Source organism: Podarcis tiliguerta (genome assembly GCF_965153285.1).
Source record: "Podarcis tiliguerta genome assembly, chromosome: 8".
Classification (NCBI taxonomy): Eukaryota; Metazoa; Chordata; class Lepidosauria; order Squamata; family Lacertidae; genus Podarcis; species Podarcis tiliguerta.
In genome coordinates this window covers 49,932,048-49,947,330 of record NC_139541.1, presented here as the reverse complement: position 1 = coordinate 49,947,330, position 15,283 = coordinate 49,932,048, and the positions used below count along the sequence as shown (strand labels likewise).

Sequence of the window (15,283 nt, the reverse complement as noted above, 5' to 3'; positions counted from 1 at the left end):
CCGCAATTCGCCTCAAACTCTCTCGCCGGGACTGAGGCGAGGCTAGCCTGGGTGCTGCGGCCATGGGCGAGCCTCCCGCTCCTTCCGCTTCGCCGCCTCCGGGCTCGGTGCTGTGCCGGCTGCAGTACCTGGAGGACGGGGACCCCTTCTCGTGCGCCGCCTTCCCGGAGCCGCGCCGCCCGCCCGCCCAGCCCGTCGCCGAGGCGCTGCCGCTCGCCGCCCAGCTGCCCGCTTTCCACCGCCTTCTCGACGCCCCGCTCCCGGTGAGAGAGAGAGATATGTGCGCGGCCTCTGAGCGCGTGCAGAGCGCCGGAAGGCGAAACCGCAGCCGTCGCCTTTGTAAGGTGCAACGGGGCAGGAGGCGGTAGAAGCCTCTGGCTGTGCTCCCCTCAGAAGTTCACGGGGCCAGCTGCTCCCTGGATGGGGCTGGCTGGCGCCGCCGCCCGTGGCTACTAGTCCCGGCGGCTGTTGGTGCGGGGGGAGGACAGCGCTGTCCGCAGCTGGGGAGGTTGCCGCTTCCTGGAGCCCCACGATGGTCATGTGCTTGGTTCCTATCAGGGCAGGATGCTGGGGTGGGGGTAGGAGAGAGGGGTGATCCAGCGTCTGGGAAGTAGCATCTGAAGGTATCTCCCTGGAGGAGAGAAGAGCCACCAAGGGAGGCCTGGCTTTTTCTCCTTTTTTGCACTCTTGGCATGCTCAAGGGGGATTGGGGCTGGCACAACTTCCCAAGGGGAGCCCCCCACAGTGAGGTTAGGGTGCCCAAAGCTCAGCATTCACTTATGGGGGGTGGGTTTGCTGCCTTCTGCCTTCCTCTCTTGCCTTTAGATTTTTGGTTTCTGCTCTGTAAATTTCTTATTGCTTTTTAAACCACCAGTCTTGCACGTGGTCTTACTATAGAAAGGCAGCATACAAATCAGTGATGATGCATTTCTGGACACAGTCCCCATCTGCTTTGCCTGGCAATACAACATGGATAAATTTCTTCTAAAAAGTTGGGTGGTTCCCAGCTTAGAATTTTTGTGTGCAAAATTATGGCTATAGAAGGTCCGCTTGCCTAACTTGAGATGGCCTTGTGGTGTATTAGAATGCAGTCCAGGTACGTTTTACCTGCATTGCACAATTCTCAGTCTAACATGACATTTTTCTGCAGTCCAGAGATAACAAGAGACAAAAAGCAATGACAGAGTTAAAATGATATATAAATTTTTGGCAGCCACAGGCATGAAATAGATAAGCGCTCAAAACACATACAATAAATGAATATTGTCCAGTTTATATCTTGACATCATAGCTGAGAATGTATGCACTGACAATAAATTGATGGACCTGTAGCATTTGCTGTGCCAGTATGACTCAAACCATATATTTAGGCCAGAGCAGATATTTTGATCACCATAGATTGGTGTTCAGTCATGCTGTTTGGTCAGCCTTGCAGAGGTATCCTAGGAACAGCTGTTGGCTGCCTCAGTGGTATAGTCCCTGTGTTGTGTCTTGTAGCCTGGGCCAGCAGAGGTGGAGGATGTGTGTTTGGGTTGCGTTTCATCTCCTGGCCTCTAAATAAGCTGAACTCCCACAGTTAGATGTTGGTCTTGATTTGTTGTTTCATTTGCTGCTTTATTTTTGGCATGAAGCAGCTGAATATCTCATGTCAATAGTCATGGGGTATTTTTTTGTTGGCGACTAAAGGGGGTTGGGAACAAACAGGCAGAGCCGTTCCAACTAAGTGTGCTTAGGTTTTAAACATGTGCTCTAGAGCCAGGCTGTGTGCACAAACAACAGCTCTTATTATAGTCTAGTTGTTGCAGATATTGCAGGAATTGAGGGCTAAGTGAGACTTAACCCTCAGTGCCTCTTTGCATTTAACGCAGACTCCCCACCCCCACCCCTCTGCCGCTGCTGCCACCGCCCTAAAAAAGGCAAAGAGCATCAACTGGGGATTCATCAATTGGGATTGCTGCTATGGTCTTGATGGAGGAATGTAAGCCCTTTCTCTCCTGCTATAGTTTTGGGGAAAATACCTACTGTGAAGATGATGTGGATGCAAATGGAGGATTTCCTCCCAATGCAAAATACTTGCTTCAGAAGAGGCTTCCTCAGGAGTGCCTTATTTCCCCTTCCACTCTTCACCTACAAACTTGTGAAGTGTTCTCCTTACTCCTGCTATCCATCTTCCAATTCAGCTCTTGCCTTCCTCCTCTGGCTTCTAAACCTGGAACTGCTCTTGCAAAAATCTGTTGATCTCTCACTACGAAAGTCACTATTTGGTCCTTGTTTGGTGCCTTTGCTACAGGGGGGGTTACTCTCTCCTGCTTGACTCTCTTTATGCGAATGGAGCGTCACAGCTCCCATCATCCCTGATCATTGGCTGCTGGGAGTTGGAAGTACAACAGCAGCATCTGGAGGGCCACAGGTCACAAACACACCCTACTTTATGCCCGTCAGTCAGTCTCTGATTCTGTTTTCATCTGGTTTTTTGCCTGTCTAAGTGTTCTTTCAGTATTTACCTAGGTGGAGTATCTTCCTTTGTTTTCTTTCTCTTTGTTGAGGGGCCTGCCTGGGGATCTCTTGTTGTTTTCTGCTCTTTTCTCCACACACTGAATGACCACTTTCCCATGGCTTTCAGGGCCACTTGTACACAGAGGCTGAAGCTTAGCTTTCTCTCTCCCTTTCACTCCCATTTCTGCATCACCCAGCTGATATTTCTGTTCAGATCCTTCGTTGTCTCAAGCGCCACTGCCTCCCAGACTGAACTTTTCATATTTCCTCTTTAGCTCTCCTTTTCTTACTGTATTTGTTGACTATGTTACCATGTATCAGGCAATACATGTGCCTGCAGAGTGTCTGGTGCTCTCCCTGCTGAAATTGGGCTTGGAAGGAAGCTTCCCATTGTAGGCAATGGAACAGGTGGGCAGTATGCGCTTGGTGCCAATGACAGAGTCCGTGGTTTGCAAATGGGGGCCTGGAAAGCTTGGTTGATTCCCGCCCACCCACCCCCCATGTACACTGTTGAACAGGCCTGCAGGCCTTGGTTTGAATGCCCTCTCTGTTCCCTGTATTCAGTCTGTAGCTGAGCCATCTTGTTTCCTTCTTTCCAACTTTACAGAAATCCTCCCTCTGTTTCCTTGAGAAAGGTGGTGACAAAGGTGATTGGTGTGGGCTGCAGAGTGTTGGGTAGACATGAGATGTGTGGGCTGAGAGACTGAAAAGGATGCTGGGTAGATCTCAAAAGATCAGTTTGCTACATGGTAGATGGGTGAGTAGTGGGAAGTGCAAGAGCTCATTGAAAGACCTGGTGGAACATGCCTGAATTAAAGGTACCAGCCTCAGGCTAAGCGGTTGCTCTCCCCCCACCTACCTACTTTTAGAGTGTGAAAATCACTTTAACTAGTGAGTAGCATTAGTCATATCCTCACATAATTCACTTTTTTGTTTAGTTCTTACAAGGGAAATTGGTTCCTGAAATTCTTGTTCCAGGCTGACCTTTGGAGTACAAAACATGCTTTCTGAAGATGACCCACACTCTGACTCCTGGAATGAGTCTTGTCTGTCCACATTTAATCCTAAAAGCATTTGCAGAGCCTGTCACGTGTGCCCTAGTAGGGGCGTAGCTTTATTGGAGATGTTGGGCTGATGTAAAGGGGCCTCATTCTGAGGGCATTCCTGATGAAGCAGCAAAGGTGCTGCCCCTTGAGGGTGGACTGAGTGCTGGTTTTAGTAGCAGCAAAGCAATGGTGTTGCTGGAAACTTCTCTCCTGTATGCTGAGCAGACGGGATAATCATGCACAGCAAAGACCAGCTTCTGTGTCCAAAATTAGTCCAGTGACAGTCAGATTTTCCTCTGGAGTTTGTTTCAGCTATTTCATCTGGGAATATTAAAAATAAACGTTCTCCCAAGTATACTCAGGGCCATCAAGAACTTCTTGTCCTCTGTCTTGGGAGGGCTATTCCTGACTCCCAACTTTGTGTACTGCTTTTGACAAGAAGGCTAGTTTCTTGGCCATCTTGTTTTCAGTTGTCCCCCACTACCATTGCCTGCCACAGGTAATGATGAGCCAACTTTCCCCAACCTCTTGCTCTCCAGATGTTTGGGGCTGATGGGAGTTATAGGTGGGCGCCAGCTTGTGGGAGGCTGCTATAAGATTTGTGCCACATCAGGAAATTTGAGCAGATAAATTCACCCCACCCCCGGGAACTCTATTTTGGAAGATTCTGAAAGTTGCCATGTTGACAATAGCCTTGATCTCCTGCCTGTCTTGCATATCCCAGGTGAGGCTCAGAACTCTGAGGGGCTGGAAAGCAGAGCAGCCAAGGGAGAAATCCATATGTCTTGCAGGAGCAGAAAAACTGGAGGAGTTCTAGAGCTGAGCAAGTGGCACTTCTGAGCAGTACTACACTAGACTCTCCTTCACTGAAGTTTTTAAAGCAGAGGTTGGATGCCTATCTGTCATTGATGCTTTAGTTGAGATTCCTGGGTTGGACTAGATGACCCTTAGGGTCCCTTCCAACTTATGATTCTATGACTAGGCTCTGTGACTAGTGCTGGTTGCTGAGCATCCCCTCCTAACCACAGCCTCTGACTTTCAAGACTTGGGTGAGGCCCATGGCTGCCACACTTCAAAAAGAAGTGCAGGCTGGCCCTTTCGGAAAACACAGAGAGCAAGCTTCAGCACACGGTGACAGAGTCCTGTGTTTTGATGAGAAGCAGGGCTTAGCCTCAGTTTCCAGGCCAAAAGGAGAGTTGATCAGCTTGCCTGCCAGAGCAGTCGTGGGTGCCTGTTCGTCATTATGTTCCTTGTTTTCTGAGCACTGTTGGCACGAAGGGTTGGCTCTGCTTGTGACACCCCTCATTAATCATCAGGGGCTGTTCTCTTTCGGGCACAAGTGCAAAGTAAATAGTGTGGTCCTGGTACATTTGTCTCCTTCGTTTCTGCAGAATTTGAGCCTAAACAATCTGGTCACATGGTGCAGGGGGAAGGAACGGGATAAGAAAGGTGGGCATCTAGACTGACTTCTCTGATGCGAGGATCAGTTTTGGGGGACAGTAGCCATGAGAAGAGATGTTATGGGTTCTGGAAGCTCTGCCAGCCTGGACAGGTCTGGCTTGTGAGCCTTTCTCAGATGATGGCCACATTGCTGGACAAATATGAGAGCTAGGAACTTTCTAGTTCTGGTCTCTTCCTCCTCCTGAGATGAGTAGAATGTCAGATTCTCCACTGGACATCTTCTAATTCCGAAGTGGGAAGTTCTCAGTAGCCAGGATCCCCATCAGGGATTATTTTCTCTCTTCCTCCTATAGCCTATGGAGGAATGGATCTTGCAGCAGTTTTTAAATGGTGACTGCAAGAAGCTGTCTGATCCTGAAGCAGACCATTGGGGGTCCATCTGTCTCAGTTTTGTACACACCAGTGGTTCTAGTTAAGTACTGCAGACCCTCTGTTTTTCAGAAGCCAAGCTATGAACCCCCTACTTTTGAAAATTTTGATATCTGTATAGAAGTTTTTGTTATGTAAATGGACCCCCTGAAGTCCAAAGACCACCAATTGGGAACCGCTGGTCTACCCAGTGTTAGAAATTAGCCAGGCACATTTTGCAACTGGCATGGCTCCAATTGCAACCACATGGAGATCTCTGGATGCCAGGTTGGCAACTGAGGAATGCAAAATGCCAGAGGAGGAGGAACTGAAATATATTCCTTGAAGCCTGAATTGGTTTTATTTGATGTTTTAATGTGATGTAAACCGCTCTGAGGTTTTTTTCTTTAAAGTATAAAGCGGTATAGAAATGAAATTAATAATAATAATACCTCACTGCAAAAAAAGCCCCTAGTCATTCCATTGTGGTGACTGCAACCTAGGTTTCAGGTGCCACTTGGCAGTTAGATTATATATCTGAGTCTCTAACCGTGGACTCTACACTAACTGTCAGCAGTTCTTACGCATTCAGACAGGGAATCTTTCCTACTCTCCTTGGAGATGCAACTCAGGATCTTTTGTATGCAAAGCAGATGCCCTACCACTGTGCCTAAAAATGAAAGCTTCTCATGCTAGCTCATGGCCTGGCAACTTCCTGGGCAAAAGAGGTGGTCCTTCTGCTTTAGGGGAGGCTGGCAGCACACTCCATGTGCTCATTTTAAAAATAGATTTATATCCTGTCTTTGAGAAAATTGATCATGAGATACAAGTTAAACATATAACAATATATAGAACGTTCCAACAAAAGGCAGAAAATCAGTACAATATAGTCATAGATAAAGCTTGTGGAGACAACTATTAATAAAACAAGCCACTATCCCACGTCCACTAAAACACAGCCAAGCTCAGCAGTTGAAAAGTCCTGTCCACTTAGCCTTCCTTCAAGAAAGATCCTGCAAGAATAATGAAGTTTTAAGATCTCATTAGAAAGCCCGTAGTGCCGCTGTTTGATGGAGCCCAGTTGGCCATGAATCTCATTGGAGAGTGGCCACTGCCGCATCCCTGCCAATTCCACCTTTCCTTGGGATGGGCAAAGAAGGGCCTCTGTTGCTGACCCCCAAGTGCAGCCAGGTGTGTGCAGGTATGGGTGGTCATCCGCATATTGATGCCACTTCAGTCCAAGCCTCTGGGCCACTTCCCCCCCCCCCAAGCAGTTTCATGTAGATGTTGCATAGAGACACTTGTGGCACTGATCCTTGAGTGAAGGGGTCATGTTTGGATACAGGCCAGCCTGTTGCCTTTTTGAATAGCCCTGCAACATGCCTTTCTGCCTTCCCAGGCCCATTGTCCTTCACTGAAGCTGTCCAGAACGTGGACAGGCAGGACTGGAATGGCCTGAATCAGTCTTGGAACTGAGAATACTGTGCCCTCTTTGAGGTTGAGCAGGATTCCTGCCAAAGCTCATCACAGGAGGGAGGGGCAGCAGCAGCAGGCCTGGGACTTGGCCAGCCTTTCTTCTTCACAAGGCTTGTTAACTCTACATTGCCTGCCCTTGGAGAGCAACCAAAGAGTTGGTGGTGAGGAGGGGATTTGCATCACAGCCCTTTTCCCAAGAGGAGCTGTTTCCTGCATCAGTACCTGCTGTGCCTTCCACTGGGAGAGGAGCATCTCCCTGCCTGTCCTGGCTGAGCAGCAGGTGAGAGGGGCAGCCTAATCCCTTTCCGGATTGCACAGCTCTCCTTGCATGAATGTGTCGATCCAAGTTTGGCTAGTTTGCCAGCCTTTCAGAGTGTTGGATGTGGGGCTTCCTATCCCTGTTCTGATCAATGCAAAGCCTACTATTTGGAAACAGAGCTGTATCGCTAGTTTGTTTTTGTTTTTTGTTTTTGCTTAAAGGCAATATTCCCCTCAGATCAGGCATTCCCCTTGTGATGGCTTTTGGGAATAGCTGGGAGCTTCCTGTTGTGGTGATGAGGTCTGACTCAGCATGGGGTGAGTCAGCTGCAAGTCTTGCAAAGGGAGGGAGGGGTGTGGCGGCAGATCTCAATCTTCCCTGTCTCTGAGATGAAGTTGGTTGCATCTCTCTGGGCTTTCTTGTTAGCATCCGTCTGTCTCTGGAGACAGTGGAGGAGTCTGCCTTTGGGAGTGAAGGCAAACTGTTGGGAGGAGGGGAGAAACCCCACAGGCCTTGGCTTTTGGTGCAGCCTGCCTGTCTCTGCAGTATTGGGCTAGCAACATTTTCCCCTTCCCAAGCCTGACACCTCACTTCCCGTTTTTCCAGCATATCTGGCATACTTGGGTCACCTGGGGAAGCTATTTCTCCCAAGAACCATCCTCACAATCTTGCTTTGCTCTGCTCTTCAGGCTGATCTCTGTGTCTTTCCTACAAGCTTCCTCTGCTACTTCTAAAGCAGAAATAGCCCCTACCACACCACTTTTCTTTCCTGTCCCTCTTTCTGAACACCTAGGCTGTCCATTCAGTTGGTGCAGGCAGGGGGCCAAACCACCTTGGCATCTCCTCTAACCTCATCACATTGACCGCAAAGAGTTTCTGGAAATGAGAGATCCTAGTTGTGTACAGGCATGCTGCCTGTAGATTGACACAAAGCTACCACTGGAAATGGAATCTTTTATGCAGTTTCAACCTATTCTACTCAGTTCCTCAAGCCAGAGGATTCTCCGTGTGACTTACAACACAATTAAAATCCACTTAAGCAGTAAAATCAGTAAACAGAAAGTGGAATAGAGACACCCAACTCCTTTCTGCAGTCACTCTTTGGGCAGTTCGCTCTTTTGCTGGTCATTTTCAGACATTGCCTCCATCTTCTGCTGGGGTTTTTATCCACTGAATGGTCTTCACATTTCAAGAATTCTGAGTTGCAGCTCACCCTTCCTGAGTTCTTTGCTCACCCCAAGGCTCCTGTTGCTCGCCCACTGAGGAAAGCCAGCTGCTGGAGGCTGTAGCACTGAGCCGGAGGGCAGAGCCAGGAGGATCTGCTTTGGGGTCCTCCTTCCTGGGATCCTCCTTCCTGGGGACTACACCACTGACGTAGAGCCTAGGGCTTTATTTCATAATGGCTTTGGTTCTGCATGCTTTAGAACAGAGTGGCCCCTGGTCGGCATCCAGCCCACCACCGTAGCTGTACCTATGGCGATTCACCCGCATTCAGAGCAGAGGGAAGGGTAGCACAAGGGTGGAAGAGGAAGCTGTGGGTGGGTTTCTGATCAGCTTAACCTTGCATGCCACCTTTTCTGGTAGCAAGTATTTGTACTTGAGGGTATGTCTGGAGCCAGGGAGGGTTCTGTGCTAACCACCCCCAAATCATGGGAAGTTGACTATCACTTCCTTGTGTCTTTTGAGTCGCAGGGGGGAGTCTGAATTAGTCCTTCTGTTAAACTTGAAGGGTTTGGGGAAGGGGCACAGGGTGCCTGTAGGGATGGTCCTGTTCCCTGTGCTAGTCAGCCTGCTTGGCTCACCTGCCCACTGCTCACCTGGCTTTGGCTACTCAGGACTGTTTCTTCACTTTGGTTTTGCATTCTTTGCTGCCCTGTTGATTCCCTAAGTGAGCAGGCAGGCAGACTCCCTCTCTAATATTGGATGTGCTTGTGTTTTGCAGCTGGAGGACTGCACCTTGCAAGTCTTGCCTTCTGGGCACTACCTGGACCTGGAGCTTTCCCTGCTGGAGCAGAAAGATGAGCTGGAAGGGTTCTATGAAGAAATCAGGTGAAAATATCTCTCCGCTGCGGGGTATATTTACTCTTTCCCAACCTGTATTGGGCAGCGCTTTCCATAGGTTTCTGGCTTCACAGGTTGCCATTTAACCCTAACACCTGAGGCAATCTTGTCAAGCAGATCCCGAAATATGGTTGTTAGTAGATGTCCACACTTGTGAAGTTGGCATGGTTAGGTGGTCAGTGCCCCAAATTCCTCTTGCTTCCCTGCTGAGCCAGTGGCATCTTCTCTCTTCAGCTGTTTGGTGAGCAAATGTGTTGAAGAGGAGGGGGATGAGGTTCCCAGTGGCTGGCTGGCAAGTGTTCTTGGGAAGCGGGCTGGGGCTCAGGGAGCCTGTGCTGATCTAGGTCCTGTTTCCTTTCCTGTCGTTGCAGCAAAGGGAGACGGCCCATCCTGCTTCTCCGCACACAGCTCTCTGTCCGAGTCCAGGCCATCCTGGGTGAGTCTCAACTCTGTTATTCCTTGGAGCTCCTTCAGCTCTTGCTGGCCACGGATTCTGAAAGCACTTGTTGGGATTGGCCTTCCAAGGCACGACCACGGGAGGGCTAACACAGGGTCAGCTGCTGCTGCTGCTGCTGCTGCTGCTGCCGCCGCCGCTGCCTAACTCTGAACTTGGCTTCTTCTAGTGCTATGCGGGGGAGAAAATACCTTGATGTGGGTTATCTGGAATTTTTCCTGTGCAAATTAGGGTAACTTGCCTTGGAAAACTTTCTGCTGCCCTCAAGAGTGATCCAATCCAGTAGGTTTGCTTTTATTTTTACTTAGTAAGCAAAGCTAAAAGTGCTGGAACCGCCAAGTCTGCCCAATTATTTCTACTCCCTCTAGGGTACAAAAGATAGACAAGTCAAGCTTATTATCTCTTCCTATTTTAATTTGAGTGTGTAACAACCAAGAAACTCTTCCAAACTGAAGTTTTACCCAGATTACCAGTGCCAGTTTGCAAGCCTGAAATATGGCTCTTGGGACACCTTGCTTTGCAGCACAGTTAGAGCCTGTGGCCTTTCATATCCCATGGGTCAGGGTGATGGCAGTTGTTGTTCAACATTGTCCAGAGGGCCAAAGATTCCCCATTCCTACTTAGCAGCCTTAAGGTACCTTTGTCCAACTGAAGGAATCAACTGTTCACAACTCATACAGAGGGGGAGAGCAGCGTTGCTTCTCAGCTGAGCCAGCAGACGGCTGCCTCTTCCCTCTGCCTCCTGCCTGCAATTGTTCTGCATGCTACTCTGCTGTTGCTTCAGTCCTGCCTGCTGTTTCCTTATGATTCAGCACACGCACTCCCGGGCTTCCCTTGGTTTGCATCCAGTCTTGTCAGAGCTGATAAATGTTGCAAGTATTTCCGGAGCCTGTGTGGGCGGCTGCTGGGCCTCTCCCTCTGCACTCAAAATAGACTCCATGTACTGGACAGCAGGACTGCCCCAAGAGAGAGTCCTGGAGAGCCCGAGGTTTATCTGGGAGGTGCAGTTGGGTGACCACAGTGAGGGAGGATGCTGGTGGGAGGAAGTGCTGAAGCACCGGCTTCTTCCCTGTGGCTTTTCTCATTATCCCAGTGTGGCCAGAAGAAGTCAAGCTTCAGAAGAGGAGGAAGGGGCTTGAATGGTGATGCTTAACTAAGTCAGTGGAGAGGGGTCCTTCCTGCTTAATCTTTCATATAGCAAGGAATTCTAGGAACCTGCCAATTGTTAGAGCAGTAGCTAGTTAGTATTTTCTGACTAGGATGGTTGCAGTCCCAACACACACGGATGATAATGGTGGTTGTAAGGAGTTAGCAGAAGATGCTGAATCTACACTGAAGAGACCATGAAGGCAACAAGGGTTCGGCTTAGTAAACAGCCCTGCTCTTTGCGTTCCCAGGGCTCTGTTACTGCCTGCTTGGGAAATATGTACCCTTAAAGAGCATCATTTGAAGGGGACACAACCATGGAATGTAGCTTGGAAGTCAGGCAAATAATGGAGTGTGAGAAAAGAGAAAAGTCCTTGGCCCGGCAGGAATCATAAAAAACACATGGCTTTCTGTTGCTTTTCCTGCCATAGTTTTGCAAATTAAAGTTATACAGTCACAACCCTACTTGGGTTCTTGCTTCACTCATGAAACATTCTGGGAAAGGTTTGGCAGACACAATCCTGAAGTGGAGCCAAAGTTCACAGGCTGCTCTTTGACCTTGTTGTTCCTGGCAGGCTAGTGTCCGAGGGGGGAATGTGCTTGCTGTTGTGGTGGACCAATGCACTCCATTATCTGAATGCTCCTCCACAGATATTTCTATGTACTGTTTCTGTGGGGTCACTTGCCTCTTTGTTATCCAACCCTTGCTTTCTTTCTCTGTTAGAGGGTCTCTCTACATAGGGTCAGAAAGCTGCAGAGAAGTGTCCAGTGCCAGGCCTTTTCCCTGAGGGGAGTGGGTTCTGTTTGCATGGTTGCGTTCTCCTGCAGTAGGACTGTAGGTGCTGATTGATACCCCTGATGGTATTTTTACTTAGGCAGAAAGTATCCAGTTGGTCTCACATAACTCTGCCCAGGAAAAGATAGACTCTAATACAATATTTTCTGCCCCACCTTTTCTTGAAACCTACAGGGAGGGGGACTCCACAGCCAGCTAGACAAATGTTTTCCATTGGTGAGAAAAGACGTGATTCCCAGCTTTTAATTAAAATCTGTGTGCTTTATCGCACTGGTCAAATAACATGTTCTGATACGGTACATCACCATTATCACTATGTACCGTGCTAGCTCTCAAACTTGACTTGCTGAATGTTGGAAGATTCAGGACAGACATAATTAAGTATTTCTTCACATGGTGTGTGATTAAATGATGGAATTCACTTCCACAAGAGATAATGATGGCCACTAACTTGGATGATGTTAAAAGAGAAATATGAAATTGCCTATGAAATGGTCAATTTCATGTCCTTTAGCCACAATGGCTGTGTTCTACCACCACTGCGGGAGAAAGGATACTTCTTAATACCAGTTTCTGGGAATTGCCACAGGGGAGAAGTTTGCTGCATGCATGTCGTGCTTATGTACATCCCATAGGCTTCTAGTGGGCCTCTTCTTTGAGAACAGGATGTTGGGCCACTGGTCTGATCCAGCAACCTGTTCTCATCTATGTGGGGTGTTTGAGTTGCCATCACAAAGCTGACCACCTCCCCTACATATCACCAGTTGCTTTTGAAGCTTCTTTCAGTTTACAAAGCAGCTGACAGTCTGGGGAGAAAAGCAAGTCTAAATCCCAGGTCCTTGCTTGGGGGTGGGGCTGCCAGTTACACTTGCCCTGGGCCTTGGAGGGCTACGTTGGCCATGGGGCCGTGCCAGTGACTGGCTGCTTTTTGGTTTGAGGTTATAACTTTATTCCAATAGGACTCCTGCCCCCAAGCCTCAGACAAGCTCTGCACAGGCCTGCTGAATTCCCCTTCAATGCACTGGGCTAGTTTCCTGGTTGCTGGATCCTGAACATAGCCTGGTGCTCCTCCTTGCCCAGAAAGTGATGGGGAAAGAGGACTAAGCAGGTGCCATCTGGGGACGAACTTGGCTCTTTGCTGCTATGTCTGTCCATGTGAATGTTTGGTCCTTCATTCCAGGAGTTTGAAGAAGCACTCTGGGCAGCCTGGCGACATCTCCTAGGTTTTCTGCCTTCAATTATTAACAAGCACTTTTTAGGTCTTAAAAACTTGTTCAAATTTTTAACACGTGATGAAACCTTTTGGGTTATATCCAGTTGCGTCCCTCTGTTGTCCTTTGTGCCAGGCAATAGAAGGGACACCTCTCCTCCTTCTGGCACCAGGTCTGTGGGCTCTTTGTGTAGGGCTGGCCCTCTCCTAGATGCCTGCCCTGCTCCCCCACCTCCCCATTCAGCTGATGATTCCTCAGTGTGGAAACAATTGTGCCCTCCTGCAGAGTGAAGTTTGCAAGGAATTCCAGGGAGGCTCCCACTGCTGCATTTAGGCCTGTTGCCCAGTTGGCTGTCTTCAGTCTCGTTTTAAGCCACAACAGCTCCAGAGTGCCATAACCTCATTCAGTTCAAGTTGGGCAAACTTTTAATTCTGGACATGTGCGGGAAGGGCAGTGCTGCAGTTCTATTCCACCGGAGGTTGTCACACAGTGTGTGCCTTGAAATGCAGGAGCTGGGAACTTGTGAATAATCTGTCCTGCTTCAGAGCCAGGCAGCCAAAATGCTCCTTCTAGAACTCCTGCTTCCATTGTCGTGGCAGGGGAAGTGAATAGCCCATGGGAACACAGTGGTTCCTTAGGCAGCTTACACAAAGCACACAATAAGATCATTTTAAAATGAAAGAGAAACCTACATACGTTTTAACCTGTGGTTCTTGAAGATGAGAAAGTTTTGGAAGGGTTGGTAATTTGACAGGCCCCACATACTTCCATTTGAAGGGGGAAGGCATGATGTGTAAAGGCATGTGAGAATAAGGCTAGATTGACTGCAGCTAGCGTTTGGGAAGATACCTTTCACTGCTAGCCTGTTGGGTGAGTCTTTCACCGTAACCGTAACCATGCTTACTTGTGGGTAGGCTCATGGTTGGTTGTATAACAGGGGATCTCTTGGTGCATTTGCAAGCTTCCTTCCACCTGCAATATGCAGCTGTTAGGTGGAGGTGTCATCTTTTCCGCAGACTCATAGCCTACCAGAGGCAGTGGCCAAGTCCATTAACTTAGCTGCTGTCATTTTGCTGAAATGGGACTCTGACCTCTTGAGCAGCAACATTCCCAAGAAGACAATTGGGACTGCTGCACAAGTGGCTCTTCCTCTCCTGCACCTTCTGAGCTGTCCCCCTCTTTCCTTCCTGTCTGCCTGAGCCATGTCTGGCTCTTTTCCTCTGTGTGCACATGCTCTTTGGCTCACGTGCCCATTCCCAGCAGCGGCACTGTCATCGGCATGCAGATGTGCTCCCTTGCCAGACCTTTGTGCACCAGGCTGCCAAGGCAGGAAGTGTTGGAGGTTTTGTCTTCATTCATAGAGGAAGTGGAGCTTCCGTTCTGCCTACTCATCTCCACCTTCGCAGGCTGCCACTGCTGTAGTAAAATCTACTCTTGCTCCTTTGCAGACTCCAGGGTGAGGCCCCTGTGCTTTGAGTGAAGTAAGAGTGACTTGGAAAGCAAGATGCTAGGAGCAAGGTGCTCGTCCTCCTAACCAGCCCCCTGGACCTGCTAAGACCCTGTCCTCAATCCCCACCCGAGGCAGCTGCCTTCACCACTGCCTGTCTGTCTCTGCAATTGCTTGCCTGCCTGTACCTCCCACATCCCTTTCTGAGCAAGCAGTGATTCCTATGAATGCTGCAACTTGATGGAGTGGGCAGCAAAATGGGGGTGCAGGTGGGCACCTTCACCTGCCTTACCATTCCACCTGCAGGGGGTCAGGACATCCCTACCACCTGTTCAGCAGTCACAGCAGAGCAGGGCCGGTGACCTCTCTGCTATACCATTCTCTTTGAGAGAGAATGCCTCAAGGGAGAGAGGCATTACCTGCAATTTCATTTTGACTAGTCAGTGACACTGGCTACCTTGACATCTTGGTGCCTGAGGAAGGAGTTGCAAATGGCACATCCATGTCTCGATGGAGCTTTGGTCTGTTCCAGGGAGGAAGAGGAGCCCCCTCCGCTTGCTTGTTTATAGTGTGCAGGTCCCGTGCTCTGGCTCTGGGCTGAGAGAGGAGAAGAAAGAGCAGCCTGGCCTCCCTCCCTCTCTCTTTTGTCAGAGGTCTCCGTCTGTGCATAGGAAGCTGTAAGAGATATTTATATAGTATTGCAGAAAACAGGAAGACTGCAAGCTCTGCGCCAGCTGGCCTTACTTGGGCTACAGCTGCTCTCTGGCGCTTGGCCCACAGAGGTGGCCTGAGGAGAATGGCCGCAGCTACTCTTCTGTTTCGGAATGGGGGCATTGGGAAGAAGCGGGGGCAGGCAGAGCCGAAGGAGCAACCTTTGGCAGTGCCACTTTGCGTGGGGAAAGGGCCATAGCTTTGTGGTAGAAGAGCATCAGCAATTCCTGCCTGTTGACAGTGGCACCACTGCTGCCGGGGAAGAGATCCTCAGCCACAGGAAGGCCGATGAGAGGGAGGGCTGGCCCGAGGAGCTGATTCTCTCTGCTCCAAACCTGAGCCAGTATTGGCTTCAGAAGACGGAAGCCCCA

The 15,283-nt window shown here is 49.4% G+C and overlaps 1 protein-coding gene across 2 annotated transcripts in view; it reads left to right on the top strand.

Moving 5' to 3' along the window:
• FHOD1 (formin homology 2 domain containing 1) overlaps nt 1-15,283 on the top strand; it is a 33,077-nt gene continuing 17,794 nt past the window's right edge. Inside the window, exons 1-3 of one of the 2 annotated variants that reach the window (XM_083452772.1) lie at nt 1-263; nt 9,029-9,135; nt 9,519-9,583. In XM_083452772.1, the coding sequence (XP_083308898.1) occupies nt 63-263; nt 9,029-9,135; nt 9,519-9,583 (373 nt within the window). In that variant the 5' untranslated portion in view covers nt 1-62. The remainder of the gene's footprint in view (nt 264-9,028; nt 9,136-9,518; nt 9,584-15,283) is intronic. The other variant, XM_083452773.1, reaches the window with a different exon arrangement.